The sequence below is a fragment of the Oncorhynchus kisutch genome, linkage group LG5, assembly GCF_002021735.2.
Source record: "Oncorhynchus kisutch isolate 150728-3 linkage group LG5, Okis_V2, whole genome shotgun sequence".
NCBI lineage: Eukaryota > Metazoa > Chordata > Actinopteri > Salmoniformes > Salmonidae > Oncorhynchus > Oncorhynchus kisutch.
The window spans coordinates 5,626,490-5,646,905 of NC_034178.2; the positions used below are offsets into that span (position 1 = coordinate 5,626,490).

Below are 20,416 nucleotides of genomic sequence, written 5' to 3' on the forward strand. Positions count from 1 at the left end.
AATTGTACATAATGGATTGTATGGAAAAGGAACAACAGAGAAAATGTATGTGCAGGTGAATTAAAAATCTCCTCATAGTACGGATAATAATGGTGACATGCAATGTCGTGCGAATGTTGCTGTTTTGTATCAGCAATTAGACATTGTTCTGAGGGGGGCTAGTTACCCCCCGAGTACCCTAACGGTCATAAACTCCATCATCTAATGGCGTGCATTTTGCAGTGCAAACCCGCAGATCATGAGTGGGTGGAAACTGCGATATTAATCCGCTGATCCCTGTGCCATTTAAAAAACAATACCGGTAATCTCCCTAAATAGATCCATTATGAACTCATAAAGCAATATGGCAAAAATCTGAATTATTTTTTCGTTGCTTTCTAGCTGCAATTTATGTATGCCGTTCGTTGAATGCATCGACCTAACTTGAGTGGTTCTCAGAATCCACATCTAGAATTAAAAGACGTCCCGCCCCTTTTCCTGCTCATGTAACGTGCAAACTCACTGTCGCTCAGTTTGGTTGCCTAGTACCCCCCTGGCATCCAACTAGAGTGTGCCATACCCACGGTTTTCAACAGAAACCCAACGATCTGCTAGTTGCTAGCGAGGCCATCAATACGCATTTTGTTTTCTGTTTATTTAACTAGCGGCTGTGTTTTCATGGGAAATGTATTAGCAAGCTAACGTCAGATAGCGCGATAACTGCGCCAAAAATGATGCGAGATTCAATCGAATGCTGCACTGCTAGCTAGTCAGCCAAATCTGACCGGGGAATGGTCATTGCTCAGTTTGCCAGCATCACATATCTGACACATCACGAAGCCGTTCAGCTATCGAGACATAACGCTGGAAACTAGCTAGCGTTTAGTTGGATAGAAAAAGGAGGACGAGCATTTGCTGGGATGTGGTGACTGTGCCATTGCAAGACTGGCCATATGGATGCGTTGCCTTTGTGTGCATTTTATTGACAATTGTGGCTTGTCTCTAGCTAGGGGGCGGACGGCGCTGAGAAGGCGGACAGTTGGCTACGTTAGCTAACTAGCTTGTTGGATGTCGCGACAGTGCAGTTAGCCCCGTTCGTTGTGTCAGGCCAAGGACCAGGGGACGCACGAACCCAAGTCAGTGAACAGGGGGTATCGCAATCAAGGCGGGTATTAGGGATAGCTAGCTAGCTAGCTAGTTGTCCAACTAGCTAGCTAACGTGAGAAATCTAAACAAGGCTTGAAGCGCGCATCAACGGAGAGAGGCCCTCAACACACCCCCTCGCACCGACACTGCCCCCTCTTCGCCGATCCTCCCGTGATTTGCTGAGATCTGTACACGGGTGAAGTCGGACAGTTCTCGGTTGGGGACAACTTGACAGCGAGGCCCCTAGCTCCCCTCCCCCATTCCCATCCAAGACCCCTCAGTCCACCTCCTCGCCAGACATTAGAAGCGAGGATCGGGATATTAGATACCTAGCTAAAGTTAACCCAACCAGCTAGTCCATTCTAACCCGCGGGCTGCCAAAACCAGGAGGGATGACTTTGGAGTCGATGATGGCTTGCTGCCTGAGCGAAGAGGCGAAGGAATCGAAACGAATCAATGCGGAGATAGACAAACAACTCCGGCGAGACAAGCGGGACTCGAGGAGAGAACTGAAATTGCTCCTTCTCGGTAACGCAAACTGTCATCCATATTTTGGTGTTTCTTTGAACCATAGGTAGCTAGTTGCCGTTTTATGAAATATCAATTTAGTTAACTAGATAGGTTAGCTAGCTAGCTTCAGGCCTCCACCCCCCCCCCCCCCCCCCCCAAGTGAACTAGCTAGATTGATAATGTTAGATAACCAGTCAATATGTATTAGTTAGTTCACGTTAGCTAGCTAGATATGTGTTTGGTTAGCAAACGAGTTTTTTAGCTAGTCAGCTAGTTTTTTAGCTAGCAACATTCTGTTGCTAGCTAAATCACCAAGCCACTTGGCCAACATCTTGTCACTTTAGCTGTTGGTGCTACTAGTGCTTGCTAACCAACTAGCTACTTAACGTTGGCATCTAGCTATTTGCTGTCATTGCTTGCTTGCTAGCGAACTATCTTGCTTACCATCCACTCACCCCTGGTTTAACTCGTCAATTAGTCTATGAACGGTTAGTTAGCTAAGTGCTAGGCTTCAATTTAATTCTTAGAACGGGGGAATGGTCCATAATCAAATCAAGTGGTTATGCTAACTATGTATTATTAGATGAGCAACGTTAGTGTCGCCATATTGTTATATCTGCTGACTAGTACTGAATCCAAGTTCTACTACCACTAATACTATTACTTCAAGGACTGTAGAGGTCCATTTCAGAATGAATCTGATGGTGAAAAGAATTTAAGCATATATGGTCATGTTAATGGTACTGTATTGCAGAAAACAGTATGTTAACCCCAGCCCCAATAAATGATCCATTGGAAGGTGATAGATTGTAACAGTTGCACTGCTAAATAAAGAATACAGCTGAGCTGAAAAGGATGTCTTGCACATCCTATAGCTTGGTCAAGGCTCTATTTATTTTACTAGGCAAGTCAGTTAAGAACACATTTTTATTTTCAACGACAGCCTAGGAACAGTGCAGGTTAACTGCCTGTTCAGGGACTGGTTAACTGCCTGTTCAGGGGCAGAACGACAGATTTGTACCTTGTCAGCTCAGGGATATGAACTTGCAACCTTTTGGTTACTAGTCCAACGCTCTAACCACTAGGCTACCCTGCCTAGGAAAGAGTTCTGGTGTGCTCTCTGAATTAAATGTATATATGAAACATTGGGTGCAGCTTCTCAACATCAGTCAGAAGCATGTAGATACTTGTGTGTCTGTATATGTGTGTCTGTGCTTTTACAGACCACCACGAAGAAGATGCTCCTGGCAGTAGAAGTTGTCCTAAGACACAGGTCTCTAGGATCAGTTTGGCATTCCTAAATCCTAACCTTAGCCACAGGAGAAAAATAACTGGCCTTAGATTGCCAGTGTCTACCAGTCTTTTAGACATAAAAAATAGCATTGTGTTTCTATTGGACAAGTTCATTTTGGGTAGTAGACTAGCTCTGTTTCAGAAACGTTTGCTCCCGTTTCACACTTACAAAACATATCCCAGGTTGTCTGACACGTGTGATTGCCCCTCTCTCCAGTCGTTTCCCTGTGGACCCTGGCTCAGTTCTGAGAAGTAGGCCAAACCACACAGAGACACACTATTCTATTGTAGGCTATTTAGTCATTTTAAAAAATTGTATCACACTCTATCCTACTGTATTGTATTCTTGACTTGAACCTGTGGGGAGCATATTAGGCCTAGGTCACGGAGAAAAAAATTATATCTTTCACACGGAACAAAAAATATTTCATGAGCTGAAATAAAAGATCCCCGAAATGTTTCATACGCACAAAAAGCTTATTTCTCTCATTCTGTGCACAAATTTGTTTGCATCTCTGTTAGTGACTATTTCTCCTTTTGCCAAGATAACCCATCCACCTGACAGGTGTGGCATATCAAGAAGCTAATTAAACAGCATGATCACTACACAGGTGCACCTTGTGCTGGGGGCAATAAAAGGCCACTAAGATGTGCAGTTTTCTCACACAATGCCACAGATGTCTCAAGTTTTGAGGGAGTGTGCAGTTGGCATGCTGACTGAAGGAATGTCCACCAGAGCTATTGCTAGAGAATTTAATGTTAATTTCTATACCATAAGCCACCTTTAATGTCATTTTGGAGAATTTGGCATTACATCCAACCGGCCTCACAACTGCAGACCATGCCAGCCGAGGACCTCCTCATACGGCTTCTTCAGCCACCTGGACAGCTGATGAAACTGGGTTTGCACAACTGAAGAATTTCTGCACAAACTGTCAGAAACCATCTCAGGGAAGCTCATCTGGGTTCTCGTCATCCTCACCAGGGTCTTGACCTAACTGCGGTTCGGCATCGTAACTTACTTCAGTGGGCAAATGCTTACCTTTGATGGCCACTGATATGCTGGAGAAGTGTGCTCTTCATGGATGAATCCTGGTTTCAACTGTACCGGGCAGATGGCAGACAGTGGTATATGGTGTAGTGGGGAGAGCGGTTTTCTGATGTCAACGTTGTGATCAGAGTGCTCCATGGTAGCAGTGGGGTTATGGTATAGGCAGGCATAAGCTATGGACAACGAACACAATTGCATTTAAGCGATGGCAATTTGATTACACAGAGATACCATGACGAGATCCTGAGACCCATTGCCGACCCATTCATCCGCCGCCATCACTTCATGTTTCAGCATGATAATGCACGTCCCCATGTTGCAAGGATCTATGCACAATTCCTGGAAGCTGAAAATGTCCCAGTTCTGGCCTGCGTACTCACCAGACATGTCACCCATTGAGCATGTTTGGTATGCTCTGGATCGGCGTGTACGACAGCGTGTTCCAGTTCCTCCCAATGTCCAACAACTTCACACAGCCATTGAAGAGGCCACAATCAACAGCCTGATCAACTCTGTGTGAAGGAGATGTCACGCTGCATGAGGCAAATGGTGCTGAAACCAGATACTGACTGGTTTTCTGACCCCCCCCCCCTACTTTTTTTTTTTTTAAGGTATCAGTGACCAACAGATGCATATCTGTATTCACAATCATGTGAATTCCATAGATTAGGGCCTCATTAATTGAATTCCATTGATTGATTTCCTTTGAACAGTAACTCAGTAAAATCTTTGAAATTCTTGCAATGTTGCGTTTTATACTATCACACACACACACTATCTGTATGCAGTAGGCTCAGATGGATTACTGTTCCCCACTTCCATTTACCAATTCTACTGCTTCAGAGTGGAGCACAGAGATGATGGATGTGTGGGTTGGGACTGTTCACTTCATCATCAATATATCTCTGTTTATACCTACTGACTATTCCTACTCTTGTGTTGCAATGCTGTGTGAGTCTAGTACCAGGGCTGGAACTAAAACCAGTACTAGTTCTGCAGGATCAGCTAGCCCTGATCAGTGGAGAAGTCTACTTCCTGTATCAGATTTTCAGATTTTAGTCAGTCAGTGGGACTTCTGTGAGAGGCAGTGTGTGCCTGTGCCTCTGTGTGACCAGTCGTGCAGTAAACAGACTATTCTAAGTGAGTTTAGGCTGTGTATTTGTGTCTGAGCAGGGATAAGGAGGTGTAAAGAAGGATTAGTCCAGGTCTATAATAGGCTTTGTTAAACATGGATAAAGCTTAGACTGATATGTCACTGACTCCTATTAGTCACACCAGGGCTATGCGTGGTTTTCCGGGTCAATTACCTTGTTTTTAAATGCTCCATATTTCTACACTCTCCTGTTCAATGCATGATGTTATAAGTACCACAGTCCCAGGCAGTTGCATTTATCAGGAGTTGATTGTACATGCAAATACTGTGGTTTCCTATGGCTCGGTTGGTTGAAGTGCTTGTATGACCAAAGTTGAATTTTGATGCCCGAAGATGGGACAGGCCATGGAGGCCACTCACTCTACCTCCCCCCATCTCCCCTGTAACATGTGCTGCTGAGGGCCATATCAGGCCATGGGACGAGCCATGCTCCACAGCTCTGGTGGCGTTTTCCTCTACTTGGTCAAAACACAGAGAGGGCTCTAGGCTGGCTCGGCTGGGGGCTGCTGTAGCTTGACTAGGGACTGGCTGGCTGGGCTGGGGGCAGCTGTTGCTTGACTTGGGACTGGCTGGCTGGGCTGGGGGCAGCTGTTGCCTGAATTGGGACTGGCTGGCTGGGCTGGGGGCAGCTGTTGCCTGAATTGGGGCTGTGTTGGCTGGGCTGGGGGCTGCTGCAGCATGACTTGGAGCTGTGTATCTGTGACCTGGGCTGTTGGCTAAGTGAACTGCTGCCTACTCATTCACTTTCTTGCCCTGCTGCTTCGCTCCAAATGGGAGGGGTTTTCATGTCGGGCTAGCAGGGCTCAGACTCTCCGAATGGAGGAGAAACTAGCTCAGATTAAGTTCATTTTGGGTGGTCACTCACTAGCCAGGGGCAGGTTGAGGGGTTTAGTTCTAAACCCTGGTGACGGTCAGAGCAGAAATAGCCTGGAGGAGAGAGAACTCAGGTGTTCTCTCATTATTTTGGTCATATAAGGGAATGTTGTCATGCTTCTTGAGCTAGATTTGACAGCCGTGTGTGTGTGTGTGTTAAATCCCTCCATGCCAAGGGTCAGGTTTAGGGATAATTATCTAACCTGCATTACATAAATACTTTTATAAAAAAATGGCATAATTCTATATTCCATTTTTTTTAACCTCCTAGGCCATCAACATGGTGTTCAGGTTCACCAAACTTTTTCTATGATTCTGACCCACTGTGACTGACTGACTGGCTGGTTCACAGTCCGACACACCCACACCCACACACACACACTCAGAAGCCAGCCTATAAATACTTTCCCAGGTGCTCGCCTTGTTAATGAAGAGCATTTTAATCGAGTGTGTGTCCCACAGCCGCCAATCCTCATGGAACACCGCGCACACACAGCCCAAACGGGGTCATGCATTCCTCTCTGGAGATGTAGGGGGGTTATGAGGCAGAGTTCTAGACTAACTTTTATTCTGGTGGCGCTGGTGCGCCCAATGTTTTCAGTTGATGGCACCAGCACCTGGTTTTACACCACTGCTCAGCGATAATGACCTGACCTGTGTCTCGTATTGTGCCTGCATTCCATACAGAACCTAATAATGACTACCTGTCTTTTATATTCGCATGCCCTTGCAGAGCTTGACATTCAGGTACATTTGCCAATGGCACACCGGGCCAGTGCCAACTGGAAGCTACTGGCCCAAATTAAAATAATACTGACCAGGGAAAGAGGATGATGCACGCATCATTTAAATGTTATCTTTCGCTTGCGGGCTGAGCAAGTAGCCTATAGTCTATAATGACCTACCCTCCATACACAAAGAAATGCCATTTTAACTTGACTATCATTTATATTGATTGTTTGGAGGGAAAAAAATTGTGCAAAGATTTTATTTGATCTCAAAAGGGTGTTAAAGATTTAAAGTCACTTTGTAGGGTTCTATGAAATCAGTTTTTATCTTTTGGTAAATTCAGTTGGCGCTGTTTTATTTTTCCAGGCTTCTGAGTTATCCTAGGGGTTTTTTCAGGTTTTCACTCTCAAAATCACCTGTTTATAGAAAAGAGCATTTCATTTCTGTATTTAAGTCCACGACAATGCTTAAATCACATCAGGAGAACAAAAGAAACGTTGGAGGGTGTAGTTTCCCTTTAATTTATGTAAACTAGCAAGAGACCATTGGTTGGCTAGTTGTGTTTTTACTGTAGGCTACATCTGATGGCAGTTTGCTAAACAAATGTCCTGCGATTGATACAAATCATCATGAAATCATTCTGCCAGGTAGGCCTACTTTGCAGTCATTTAATTGGGAAGGTTCTTTGGGGAATGCCTTTAGAGATGTTCATTCAGCCTCCCAAGTGGCACTGCAGCGCAGTGTTGCCAAGTCACTACAGCCTGGGGTTCAATCCCAAACGTCCGTGACTGGGAGTTCCATAGGGCGGTGCATAATTTCCCAGCACCGTCCGGGTTAGTGGAGGGTTTGGGCGGGGGGCTTTACTTGGCTCATCGTGCTCTAGCGACTCCTTTTGGTGGGCCGTGCGCCTGCAGGCACACTTCGGTTGTCAGTTGAACAGTGTTTCCTCCGACACATTGCTGCTGGCTTCAGGGTTAAGCGAACAGGTGTTAAGAAGCACAGTTTGGTGTGTCTTGTTTCGGAAGAGGCATGACTCGACCTTCGCCTCTCACTCTCGAGCCCATTGGGGAGTTTCGGCAATGAGACAAAATTGTAATCACAAAAATTGGGGAGAAAAAGGGGGTTAAAATTACAACAAAGTTCATTCAAAAAGTGCATGATGATTGAATTGCGCATCGCAAAGATTCAACCAAGACTTCGGACCAACATTTTTGGATACCTGGTTTACTTACCCATTGCTGTTTTGAAAAGCTAATTGTGAACCAAAGACTAACGTGACCAGCTACATTTTCTTTTTTCACTTGCATCCTAGCGACCAATAAAAAAATTCTGTCTTACTGCCAAGTCAAATGGTTGCAAATGAAAGTGTTTGTTTTTTTTGTTGCCGTTTTGAGCCTTGTGAGGGTAGAGGTGAAAGTGGTCACATTACAACCCCCTTGTCAGTCCCAAGAGGCCACGGTTCCGTTCTAGAAGCACGGTTTTGACTGCTCCTACAGTTTTGCTTCGGTACTGCAGATAAACTGACACCCAGCCCAGAAAGATAATTGCCACATAGAGAAATCAGATTGGAAAATTCCTAATAAGCAGCTCTAATTTCCCGGCGGCATCGACGGCCATGGCCTTATTGCCCCCGAAAAAAAATGAATGCCTTGCACCCAAAGTGGCCATTGTGCACTTGCGCCTAATACAATAATTATTCTTCCCTTCTCCCAGCTGCCAATCACCATGCTCCGAAGCACCTCTCGCTCACATGTCTTTCTCAGATAATTAAATTCTTATTAACCAATGCCTGTCACGTGATTGGGTCCTTCTCACTGGCATCGCAGCTCCAAAGGGAGGCAACAAGTGAAGACTGACTCATCAGGGATGCAACCACGGGCCATTCTTATCCGAATTCCGATGTGCATATAACCTGTTATCAGCAGTCTGCTTTACCACAATGCAAATGTCTACCTCTGGATTTGCATACACACACACACACACACACATACATAAATCACAAATTAGGGCCGTATAAAAACGGAATCCAGACATAAAAGCGGAATAAAAAAACGAACCAATTTTAGATAAATGATTCAGAGGCGCATCAACAAGATGAATATGCCTAATGAACAGCATTTAAAAAAAAAAAAATTAAGCAACGAGGCTGATGCAATAGATCAGAAAGTTAAGCTGAAAATGTTGATAAAACTATTAGGATATTTCTTCACATTTATAAAGCACAGCAATGCGCACACGGCAGAAGGCTATACGCATGAATGTTCCAAAATGCATTTAGCAGCAAAAGTGCACCACACATGCGAGCTGTTTCATATGTCAGAGATGAAAATACCATTCAGAAATGTATACCTCCGTTACACCTAAATTGTCATTGTTCAAAATGGTACGCATCATCACCTCGATGTGTGCAACAAAAGTTCAACATTCACCTTCTGCTACCATTTCTGTCAGGCAGTTAATGCATACAGTTTGATGCCTACGTTGGATAAATCCAACCTATGAACCAAACAGAACGCACTGCAACTGCCTCTGTAACGCAATGCTGCATGGCAAACTCAGCATTCCATTGGAAATGAATGTACTGCTGGTGTACCAGAATGCACTGCAACTGCCTCTGTAACGTAATGCTGCATGGCAAACGCAGCGTTCCATTGGAAATGAATGTACTGCCGGTATACCAGAATGCAATGATGCTGTCGGTGTGATCGGGGAGTTAGAAAGAGGGAAGACATAAAGATGCATGGGTTGTTAATGACTGGAATTGTGTCTTTGGCTGCTGGACAACAAAAGTTGAGAACATGAGACACTGGTTTCAATGGCATATGAGGAAGAGTTTATAAAAGAATCCCCTTAACATTCCTATGGTCAGAACATGGTAAGACATGCCTCATAAAATGATAAACTTCCAGGTTTGAACCTATTGCATTTATGGTTAAGTAGTTTCAAAATGTTGACTGCCTCCATTCAGATAACCATAAACGCAATAGGTTCAAACCTGGAAGTTTATCATTTTATGAGGCATGTCTTACAATGTTCTGACCATAGGAATGATAAAGGGGATATTGGAGTGCACAGCAGACACTGGCCTTATCGGAACGAACAGTCCCTCAAGTATGTGGACAGAATCAAGCCTTTAGATAGTAGTAATGATCCTACTTTATACATATCAAACATGACTGGCGTTTAGCCTATATCTATGTAATTAAAAGTCTCATTTAAAGTTTGGCTACATTTTCAGGCGCCTCCCTCATGTCAGCATCGGCCTGGACATGATATGCTCTTGCCAATACGCGTAGGCTATCACCTGCACTTTGACATGTAGGCTAATTATTTCTGTACTACATAAATTATGTTACGAAAAACATGTTTCAGTTTTCAAATTGATTTAAATGGACTATTTTGGTTAATGGCCTTGGTGCCCTGGCAGATGGCCTTGGTGCCCTGGCACATTGGGCTCCTCTTGAAGGCCAAATGGCCTTGCCCCTAAGAAATTCCAGGCCTGCTAATAAGACCCTTTAGTCATCACATTTGTGCCCAAAAAATTGGAATTAGTCAAATAATTGTAGCAGATGCCGAAAATTCCCAAAAAATAAACCTAACTTAATTTGCCACTCACAGCCAAATATATTAACATTTTTATATTCATCCAATGTCTGCCATATTATTGGATAAGGTGATAATGTTGTTGTGGCTGCCCCTGCTGCTCCCTGTGCGCACTGAGTGGTAGTGCACATGTGATGCTGGTCTGTATAAACCCGGGTGCAACCCTGATATAGACAGTCCATGAATTGGTGAACGTGAGTAGAGTACCTTGAAAACAACAGAGTGGTCATCTTGGACGCAGTATCCAGTTCTTATACCCCAGTGGTCAGACCCCCCCCCCCCCCCCCCCCACGCCTCTTTCTCCTCTTTCTGTATCCCTATTTCTCTGCAACCCCCCCTCCCCCCCATTCACTCCTTTTTTTCCTTCGCGCTGGTGATGTCAGAATGGAACTGATACACTGGTACATACGTTTGTTCCCCCTTCTTACCCTAAGCTTGGGGATAAGGGGGGGGTTTAGGTAGGCCAACTAAGGGAAGTGGGGCTTCACAGCGTAGGTAACATTGACTGGCCTGGGGCTGACCACAGGATCTCTATAACCACAGTTAGTAGGCAGCTGGTGTGTGTTGTATGCCTTAGGGCTGCCTTGGCTGCTACTCGTGTGTGTGTGTGTGTGTTTGTCTCCTAAATGCTGCCAGAGAGATACGTATACTTTGAGTCGCCCAGCGGGCTCCTGTCTCTTCGCTCCAAATGTCTCCGTGTTAACTATGATTAGCTGAATAGTCCTTTATTTCTTCTCCTTTCTAAAGTAGTACACACACATCTACGTTTCCACAACAGGTTCAGGGTACAACAAAACCATCATGGGGAAAAACAAATTGGAAAATACCCAGACGCTAAGTAGTAGTTGTGTTTTTTGTTAGGTGCGAGGCATTGCAGACGAAGCTGGGGCAGCATCGACACAGTCTATGATCACGTTCCCATCCCACAGTGGGGAACTACACAGATAATCAACCACAGCTCACCACTGGTTAACCTCATCTAACCTGTTATCAGCAGTCTGCTTTACCACAATGCAAATGTCTACCTCTGGATTTGCATACACACTTGTGTATATATACACACACACATAAATCACTAGGTAGGGCCCTATAAAAACGGAATCCAGACATAGAAACAGAATTTTAAAAATGATTGAACTTATTAGAAAAGTATTTAAATTGCACTGAACTGTCAGCAGAGGAAATCCATTCTGAGATATTACAGGTTGTGTCTGCATGTGCAGACTTTGGTCTGGTTTGTTGGGGTTCTGTGTTTTTTATTTGTTTCTAAATCGGAAATCTACTATGTACAGTACCAGTCAAAGGTTTGGACACCTACTCATTCAAGGGTTTTTCTTTGTTTTTACTATTTTCTACATTGTAGAATAATAATGAAGACATCAAAACTATGAAATAACACATGGAATCATGTAGCAACCAAAGGTTTTAAACAGATCAAAATATATTTTAGATTCTAGAAAGTAGCCACCCGTTGCCTTGATGGCAGCTTTGCACACACTTGGCATTCTCTCAACCAACTTCACCTGGAATGCTTTTCCAACAGTCTTGAAGGAGTTCCCACACATGCTGAGCTCTTGTTGGCTGCTTTTCCTTCACTCTGTGGTCCAACTCATCCCAAACCATCTCAACTGGGTTGAGGTCACATGGTTGTGGATACCAGGTCATCTGATGCAGCACTCCATCACTCTCCTTCTTGGTCAAATAGTTATTACACAGCCTATTGGTGTGTTGAGCCATTGTCTTGTCGAAAACAAATGATAGTCCCACTAATCGCAAACCAGAAGGGATGGCGTATCGCTGCTGAATGCTGTGTGCCTTGATTTTTTAAATAAAACAGTGTCACCAGCAAAGCACCCCCACACCACCACCTCCATGCTTCACTGTGGGAACCTCACATGCAGAGATCATCCGTTCACCTACTCTGCGTCTCACAAAGACTAGGCGGTTGGAACCAAAAATCTCCAATTTGTACTGATCAGACCAAAGGACAGATTTCCACCGGTCTAATGTCCATTGCTCTTGTTTCTTGGCCCAAGCAAGTCTCTTCTTATTTGTGTCCTTTAGTAGTGGTTTCTTTGCAGCAATTTGACCATGAAGACCTGATTCACACAGTCTCTTCTGAACAGTTGATGTTGAGATGTCTGTTACTTGAACTCTGTGAAGCATTTATTTGGGCTGCAATCTGAGGTGCAGTTAACTCTAATGAACTTATTCTCTGCAGCAGAGGTAACTCTGGGTCTTCCTTTCCCGTGGCGGTCCTCATGAGAGCCAGTTTCATCATAGCGCTTGATGGGTTTTTGCGACTGCACCCTACCTGCACCCTATCTTGTCACAACACAACTAATTGTCTCAAACGCATTAAGAAGGAAAGAAATTCCACAAATGAACTTTTAACAAGACACCCGTTGAAATGCATTCCAGATGATTACCTTGTGAAATTGGGTGAGAGAATGGCAAGAGTGTGCAAAGCTGTCATCAAGCCAAATGGTGGCTACTTTGAAGAATCTCAAATATAAAATAGATTTTGATTTGAACAACTTTTGGTTATTACATGATTCCTTATGTGTTATATCATAGTTTTGATTTCTTCACAATTATTCTACAACGTAGAAAATAATTCAAATAAAGAAAAACCCTTGAATGCGTAGGTGTGTCCAAACTTTTGACTGGTGTGTGTACACACACACACTACTCAAGTTCAACACAACCTCCAGATTATTTTTGCTGACCGGTTCCTCTATTACTCTGCTCTCTTGCCACCATCATATCTGATACCACATACACCCCTCTTTTTACCAGACATATATGTGTGTGTGTGTGTGGGCTGTGTTTCTCACCCTGCACTGTAGCCTCGTGGGCGTTTTTCTAAGCGCTGCTGTCTTTCTCGCGCTGCTGCCTGGAAAGACCCAAGTAGTGTCAGCTAGTAAAAGGTGTGTGAGTGTATATGTAAGCGTTGCTCTGGTTCGCTCTCTCTATCTCTCTCTGTCTCTCTCTGTCTCTCTCTGTCTCTCTCTCTGTCTCTCTCTTGCGCTCTCTCTCTCGCGCTCTCTCTCTGCCGACTGGGAAGGAAAGCGTTATCAAACCCAGTAGTGTGATCTATTAAAAGGTGACCTCTGTTTTTCTAGGTTGCCACCAAAAAAGAATGGACAGATTCTAGTTCTGAATATCCCAAATGCTTGACAGGGAGGTGGATGAGAGAGTGAGGGATGGGAGAGGCGAAGGGAAGAGAGGAAGGGGGAGGTGGATGAGAGAGTGAGGGACGGGAGAGGCGAAGGGAAGAGAGAGGAAGGGGGAGGTGGATGGTGGAGATGGTTTCCAGCCTCAGGGAGGAAGACAACGATTAGGGGCATGAGAGGAGAGATGGAGTAAGGGTGAGGCTGGGTGAAGAGAAGGGGAGGTGGGGGTGGGCTGGGGGAGTGGAGGGAGACAGAGGCTGGTAGTGTGCTCTAGAGGAGAGATGGAGTAAGGGTGAGGCTGGGTGAAGAGAAGGGGAGGTGGGGGTGGGCTGGGGGAGTGGAGGGAGACAGAGGCTGGTAGTGTGCTCTAGAGGAGAGATGGAGTAAGGGTGAGGCTGGGTGAAGAGAAGGGGAGGTGGGGGTGGGGGTGGGCTGGGAGAGAGGAGGGGAGGTGGGGGTGGGCTGGGGGAGAGGAGGGAGACAGAGGCTGGTAGTGTGCTCTAGAGGAGAGATGGAGTAAGGGTGAGGCTGGTTGAAGAGAAGGGGAGGTGGGGGTGGGCTGGGAGAGAGGAGGGGAGGTGGGGGTGGGCTGGGGGAGAGGAGGGAGACAGAGGCTGGTAGTGTGCTCTAGAGGAGAGATGGAGTAAGGGTGAGGCTGGTTGAAGAGAAGGGGAGGTGGGGGTGGGCTGGGAGAGAGGAGGGGAGGTGGGGGTGGGCTGGGGGAGAGGAGGGAGACAGAGGCTGGTAGTGTGCTCTAGAGGAGAGATGGAGTAAGGGTGAGGCTGGGTGAAGAGAAGGGGAGGTGGGGGTGGGCTGGGGGAGAGGAGGGGAGGTGGGGGTGGGCTGGGGGAGAGGAGGGAGACAGAGGCTGGTAGTGTGCTCTAGAGGAGAGATGGAGTAAGGGTGAGGCTGGGTGAAGAGAAGGGGAGGTGGGGGTGGGCTGGGGGAGAGGAGGGAGACAGAGGCTGGTAGTGTGCTCTAGAGGAGAGGAAGCGACAGAACAGAAGTGAGATGGAGGGAGAGATCTTATGACAGGGTCACGAGAAATAAATCAGACCTCAGACTGATCTTTCACTGAGGACACGGGCCGTGTTCCAGTACTGTAACACAGCCTCTTCTCTCCTTGGGCAATGTCCCAATACTGTTACATCCTCTTCTCTCTTTGGGCTGCATCCCAATACTGTGAAGAGGAAATACAAAACTGACCTTACATCAGCAGCGTCTTTTATATATTATACAGTACCAGTCAAAAATTTGGACACACCTACTCATTCCAGGGGTTTTCTTTATTTTTACTATTTTCTACATTGTAGAATAATCGTGAAGACATCAAAACTCTGAAATAACACATGAAACCAAGTCCATATTATGGCAAGAACAGCTCAAAAAAGAGCAAAGAGAAACAACAGTCCATCATTACTTTAAGACATGTTCAATCGGGAACATTTCAAGAACTTTGAAAGTTTCTTTAAGTGCAGTCACAAAAACCATCAAGCTCTATGATGAAACTGGCTCTCATGAGGACCTTCACAGGAAAGGAAGACCCAAATTTACCTCTGCAGGAGAGGCTAAGTTCATTAACTGCACCTCAGATCGCAGCCCAAATTAAATGCTTCACAGAGTTCAAGTAACAGACACATCTCAACATCAACTGTTCAGAGGAGACTGCATGAATCAGGCCTTCATGGTCAAATTGCTGCAAAGAAACCACTACTAAAGGACACCAATAAGTAGAAGAGACTTGAATGGGCTAAGAAACACGAGCAATGGACATTACACCAGTGGAAATCTGTCCTTTGGTCTGATGAGTCCAAACTGTCTTTGTGAGACGCAGAGTAGGTGAACGGATGATCTCCGCATGTGTGGTTCCCACCATGGAGGAGAAGGTATGATGGTTTGGGGGTGCTCTGCTGTTGACACGGTCTGTGACTTGTTTAGAATTCAAGGCACACTTAACCAGCATGGCAACCACAGCATTCTGCAGCGATCCGCCATCCCATCTGGTTTGCGTTTAGTGGGACTATCATTTGTTTTTCAACAGGACAATGACCCAAAACACACCTCCAGGCTGTGTAAGGGCTATTTGAACAAGAAGGAGAGTGATGGAGTGCTGCATCAGATGACCTGGCCTCCACAACCACCCGACCTCAACCCAGTTGAGATGGTTTGAGATGAGTTGGGCTGCAGAGTTAAGGAAAAGCAGCCAACAAGCTGAGCAGCTTATGTGGGAAATCCTTCAAGACTGTTGGAAAAGGAAAGAAATTCCACCGGTTAACTTTTAACAAGGCACACCTGTTAGATGAAATGCATTCCAGGTGACTACCTCATGACGTTGGTTGAGAGAATGCCAAGAGTTTGCAAAGCTGACATCAAGGCAAAGGGTGGCTACTTTGATATTTTGATTTGAACACTTTGTTTTGGTTCCTAGATGATTCCATGTGTTATTTACATAGTTTTGATGTCTTCACTTATTATTCTACAATGTAGAAAATATTAAAAATAATGAAAACCCTTAAATGAGTAGGCGTATCCAAACTTTTGACTGGTACTGTATAGATTTTTTATTTAACCTTTTATTTAAGTAGGCAAGACATTTAAGAACAAATTCTTATTCCCAATGATGGCCTACCAAAAGGCCTCCTACGGGGGCGAGGGCTGGTATTAAAAACATAATACAAAGCACACATCACGACAAGAGACACCACAACGCTACATGAAGAGAGGCAAAAGACAACACCATAGCATGGCAGCAACAGACAACACAGCATGGTAGCGACACCACATGACAACAACATGGTAGCATCACAACATGGCAGCAGAACAACGGTTGTCCAGGAACAACTTCATCCTCCTCCTCAGTGTTGTATCAGGCTGAAGAGAGGAGCAGGGCCCTTCTACATAGCAGCAGAGAGAGATGGAGAGCGAGAGAGCCTGAGGCACAGTTATATTTACTATCCGCTAGGAAAGAAAGAGGAACAACTGCAGGGGGAGAGAAGAGGGGGTTTCCATGGCAACCGAGATATGGCTGCTCTTCACAAACCTTGAATGTAGGTGTTGGTGTTTCTTTCTCCAGCTCTTTCAGTTTGCAGATATAGCAGATCTCTGTTTAGGGATTGGCATGGCAGTAGCCTGGTGGTAGCCTGCCTCAGGGTATATGAGAAATATGGGTTACCAGCAGCCCCCTTGGCTAGTGAGGGTTTAGCCAGCTAGCTGAAGTAAATCTAGCTAAAACGGTTACTTTGCCAAATGTGTGTGTTGTGAGTTCTCATAAAACCACTGCATCAGAAAGTGAATTTCTGATTTGGACAAGTTCGGATGGTACCTCGCCGCTTCTTTCCGTCTCATGCGTGCTAGACACGACCCAGGTGAGGACAGTTGGTGACATAAATCAATGAATTACCAGGGAGAACAGAGAAGCAGCGGTATTATGGACCTGTAGGCCTGGAGGGGAACACCACTCCTTTAAAAGACAAGCGGCTCAAGTTGTTTAATCTCACTCAATGATATGGCTGTTATTGTCTTCCATACCCCCCCCATCTCACTCACAGATGGATGTAGTATTGGGACAAAGAACCTTTGACATATCTGAGACCATAAACAGTTTAGTGTAATCAATTAGACCCGTTGCCAGTACTGTTTTGTAGTGCATGGTGTCTGGCTGGGCCCTGGAGAGGCTTGTGTTTGCTAAAGGAGATGAGGGTATGGCTGGGTCCCGAGTTTCTGCTGGAAAGACAAGGGTCTACTTCTGGCAGTCAGGTCATGTGACAGTTTTGTTTGAACCAATCCCCTGCCTCCCCTGGATTATATACGGAACAAAAATAGAAACGCAACATGCAAAAATGTCATTGATTTTTACTGAGTTACAGTTTTAGGAATTCAGTCAATTAAAATAAATAAAAGAGGCCCTAATCTATGGATTTCACGACTTGGAATACAGATGTGCATCTGTTGGTAACAGATACCTTAAAAAAAAATGGGACTCGCAGTGGTCCACAGGATCTCGTCACTGTATTTTTGTGCATTCAAATTGCCATCAATTTGAAATGCATTCTCTAAAACGATGTTTGTAGAGAAATCAACATTCAATTCTGGCAACAGCTCTGGTGGATATTCCTGCAGTCAGCATGCCAATTGCACACTCCTCAACCTGAGACATCTGTGGCATTGTGTTGTGACAAAACTTCACGTTATAGATGGGCCTTTTTTTATTGTCCCCAGCACAAGGTGCACCCGTTTAATGTTTAATCAGCTTCTTGATATGCCGCACCTGTCAGGTGGATGGATTATTTTGGCAAAGGAAAAAAACTCTCTAACAGGGATGGAAACAAATTTGTGCACAAAATTTGAGCGAGAGTTTTTGTGAGTATGGAACATTTCTGGGATATTTCAGCGCATGAAATATGGGACCAACACTTGACATGTTGTGTTTTCTTTTGTTGTTCAGTGTTTGTCATTGGTTGGATGGAGCCTCATTTCAACCCATTCCTCTGTTTACGATTGTTACTCTTCTCACGGAATTGCACTCATTCATTCCTCTTCATGGATTGGAAAGGAAAGGACTGGTGAAAGAAGGACTGTGAAGTCAGTGGAAACTCCCTGTAGCCCATGCCTACACCAAGCCAATGATTTTACATTCATGAGGTGGGAGTGAGCAAGTACTATTTTATGGAAACTGTGAGGGGAGTCTAACTAGTTGGTCGTACAGTAGTAGGATTTCATAGAAACCCCAAACCGTCCTATGCTTTGTAGTTGACCATGGGGGTGAAACGAGCCACTGTGCGAATGGATACTGCAGTGCAGGCTGGGTTGAATGGTGCTTTGGGTGGTTCTGGTGGGGGTGTCGGTCTGAGGAGGAGGACATGGCTGTGGCGATCTGACAATCATCTGGTTCCTTCTGGTGGAAGCTGTCTGCTGTTGTCGTAGCTGTTTGTGTTAAAGAACGACACTGTTGAAACGGATCTCACTGGATTCCCCTTCACCCTGGCACTCACAGCTCTCACTCGCTCCATCTCGCCCGCTCGCTCTCTCTCGCCCGCTCGCTCTCTGGCTCGCCCGCTCGCTCTCTGGCTCACCCGCTTGCTCTCTGGCTCGCCCGCTCGCTCTCTCTCACCCGCTCGCTCTCTGGCTCACCCGCTCGCTCTCTGGCTCACCCGCTCGCTCTCTGGCTCACCCGCTCGCTCTCTGGCTCGCCCGCTCGTTCTCTGGCTCACCCGCTTGCTCTCTGTCTCGCCCGCTCGCTCTCTGTCTCGCTCGCTCTCTGGCTCGCCCGCTCGCTCTCTGGCTCGCCCGCTCGCTCTCTGGCTCGCCCGCTCGCTCTCTGTCTCGCCCGCTCTCTGTCTCGCCCGCTCTCTGTCTCGCTCGCTCTCTGTCTCGCTCGCTCTCTGGCTCGCTCTCTGTCTCGCTCGCTCTCTGTCTCGCCCGCTCACTCTCTGTCTCGCTGTCTGTCTGTCTCGCACTCTGTCTCGCTCGCTCGCTCTCTGGCTCGCTCTCTGTCTCGCCCGCTCGCTCTCTGTCTCGCCCGCTCGCTCTCTGGCTCGCCCGCTCGCTCTCTGGCTCGCTCTCTGTCTGTCTCGCGCTCTGTCTCGCTCGCTCGCTCTCTGGCTCGCTCTCTGTCTCGCCCGCTCGCTCTCTGTCTCGCTCGCTCTCTGGCTTGCTCTCTGTCTCGCTCGCTCGCTCTCTGGCTCGCTCTCTGTCTCGCCCGCTCGCTCTCTGTCTCGCCCGCTCGCTCTCTGGCTCGCTCTCTGTCTCGCCCGCTCGCTCTCTGGCTCGCCCGCTCGCTCTCTGTCTCGCCCGCTCGCTCTCTGGCTCGCTCTCTGTCTCGCCCGCTCGCTCTCTGGCTCGCTCTCTGTCTTGCCCGCTTGCGCTCTGTCTCGCCCGCTCACTCTCTGTCTGTCTCGCTCTGTCTGGCTCGCTCGCTCTGTCTCTCTCTCTGGCTCGCTCGCTGTCTCTGGCTCGCTCGCTGTCCCTGGCTCGCTCTCTGTCTCGCTCGCTCGCTCTCTGGCTCGCTCTCTGTCTCGCTCGCTCGCTCTCTGGCTCGCTCTCTGTCTCGCCCGCTCGCTCTCTGGCTCGCTCTCTGTCTCGCCCGCTCGCTCTCTGTCTCGCCCGCTCGCTCTCTGGCTCGCTCTCTGTCTCGCCCGCTTGCTCTCTGGCTCGCCCGCTCGCTCTCTGTCTCGCCCGCTCGCTCTCTGGCTCGCCCGCTCGCTCTCTGTCTCGCCCGCTCGCTCTCTGGCTCGCTCTCTGTCTCGCCCGCTCGCTCTCTGGCTCGCTCTCTGTCTCGCCCGCTCGCTCTCTGGCTCGCTCTCTGTCTTGCCCGCTTGCGCTCTGTCTCGCCCGCTCACTCTCTGTCTGTCTCGCTCTGTCTGGCTCGCTCGCTCTGTCTCTCTCTCTGGCTCGCTCGCTGTCTCTGGCTCGCTCGCTGTCTCTGGCTCGCTCGCTGTCTCGCTCGCTCTCTGGCTCGCTCTCTGTCTCGCTCGCTCGCTCTCTGGCTCGCTCTCTGTCTTGCCCGCTCGCTCTCTGGCTCGCTCTCTGTCTCGCTCGCTCGCTCTCTGGCTCGCTCTCTGTCTCGCCCGCTCGCTCTCTGGCTCGCTCTCTGTCTTGCCCGCTTGCGCTCTGTCTCGCCCGCTCACTCTCTGTCTGTCTCGCTCTGTCTGGCTCGCTCGCTCTGTCTCTCTCTCTGGCTCGCTCGCTGTCTCTGGCTCGCTCGCTGTCTCTGGCTCGCTCGCTGTCTCTGGCTCGCTCTCTGTCTCGCTCGCTCTCTGGCTCGCTCTCTGTCTCGCTCGCTCGCTCTCTGGCTCGCTCTCTGTCTTGCCCGCTCGCTCTCTGGCTCGCTCTCTGTCTCGCTCGCTCGCTCTCTGGCTCGCTCTCTGTCTCGCCCGCTCGCTCTCTGGCTCGCTCTCTGTCTCG

At 47.2% G+C, this 20,416-nt stretch overlaps 1 protein-coding gene across 2 annotated transcripts in view; it reads left to right on the plus strand.

Annotated features, from left to right (window-relative positions):
- The first annotated feature begins 521 nt into the window (after positions 1-521).
- LOC109890384 (guanine nucleotide-binding protein subunit alpha-11) overlaps positions 522-20,416 on the plus strand; it is a 42,332-nt gene continuing 22,437 nt past the window's right edge. The window contains exon 1 of one of the 2 annotated variants that reach the window (XM_031824246.1): positions 522-1,653. In XM_031824246.1, coding sequence (XP_031680106.1) covers positions 1,518-1,653 — 136 coding nt within the window. In that variant the 5' untranslated portion in view covers positions 522-1,517. The remainder of the gene's footprint in view (positions 1,654-20,416) is intronic. The other variant, XM_031824245.1, reaches the window with a different exon arrangement.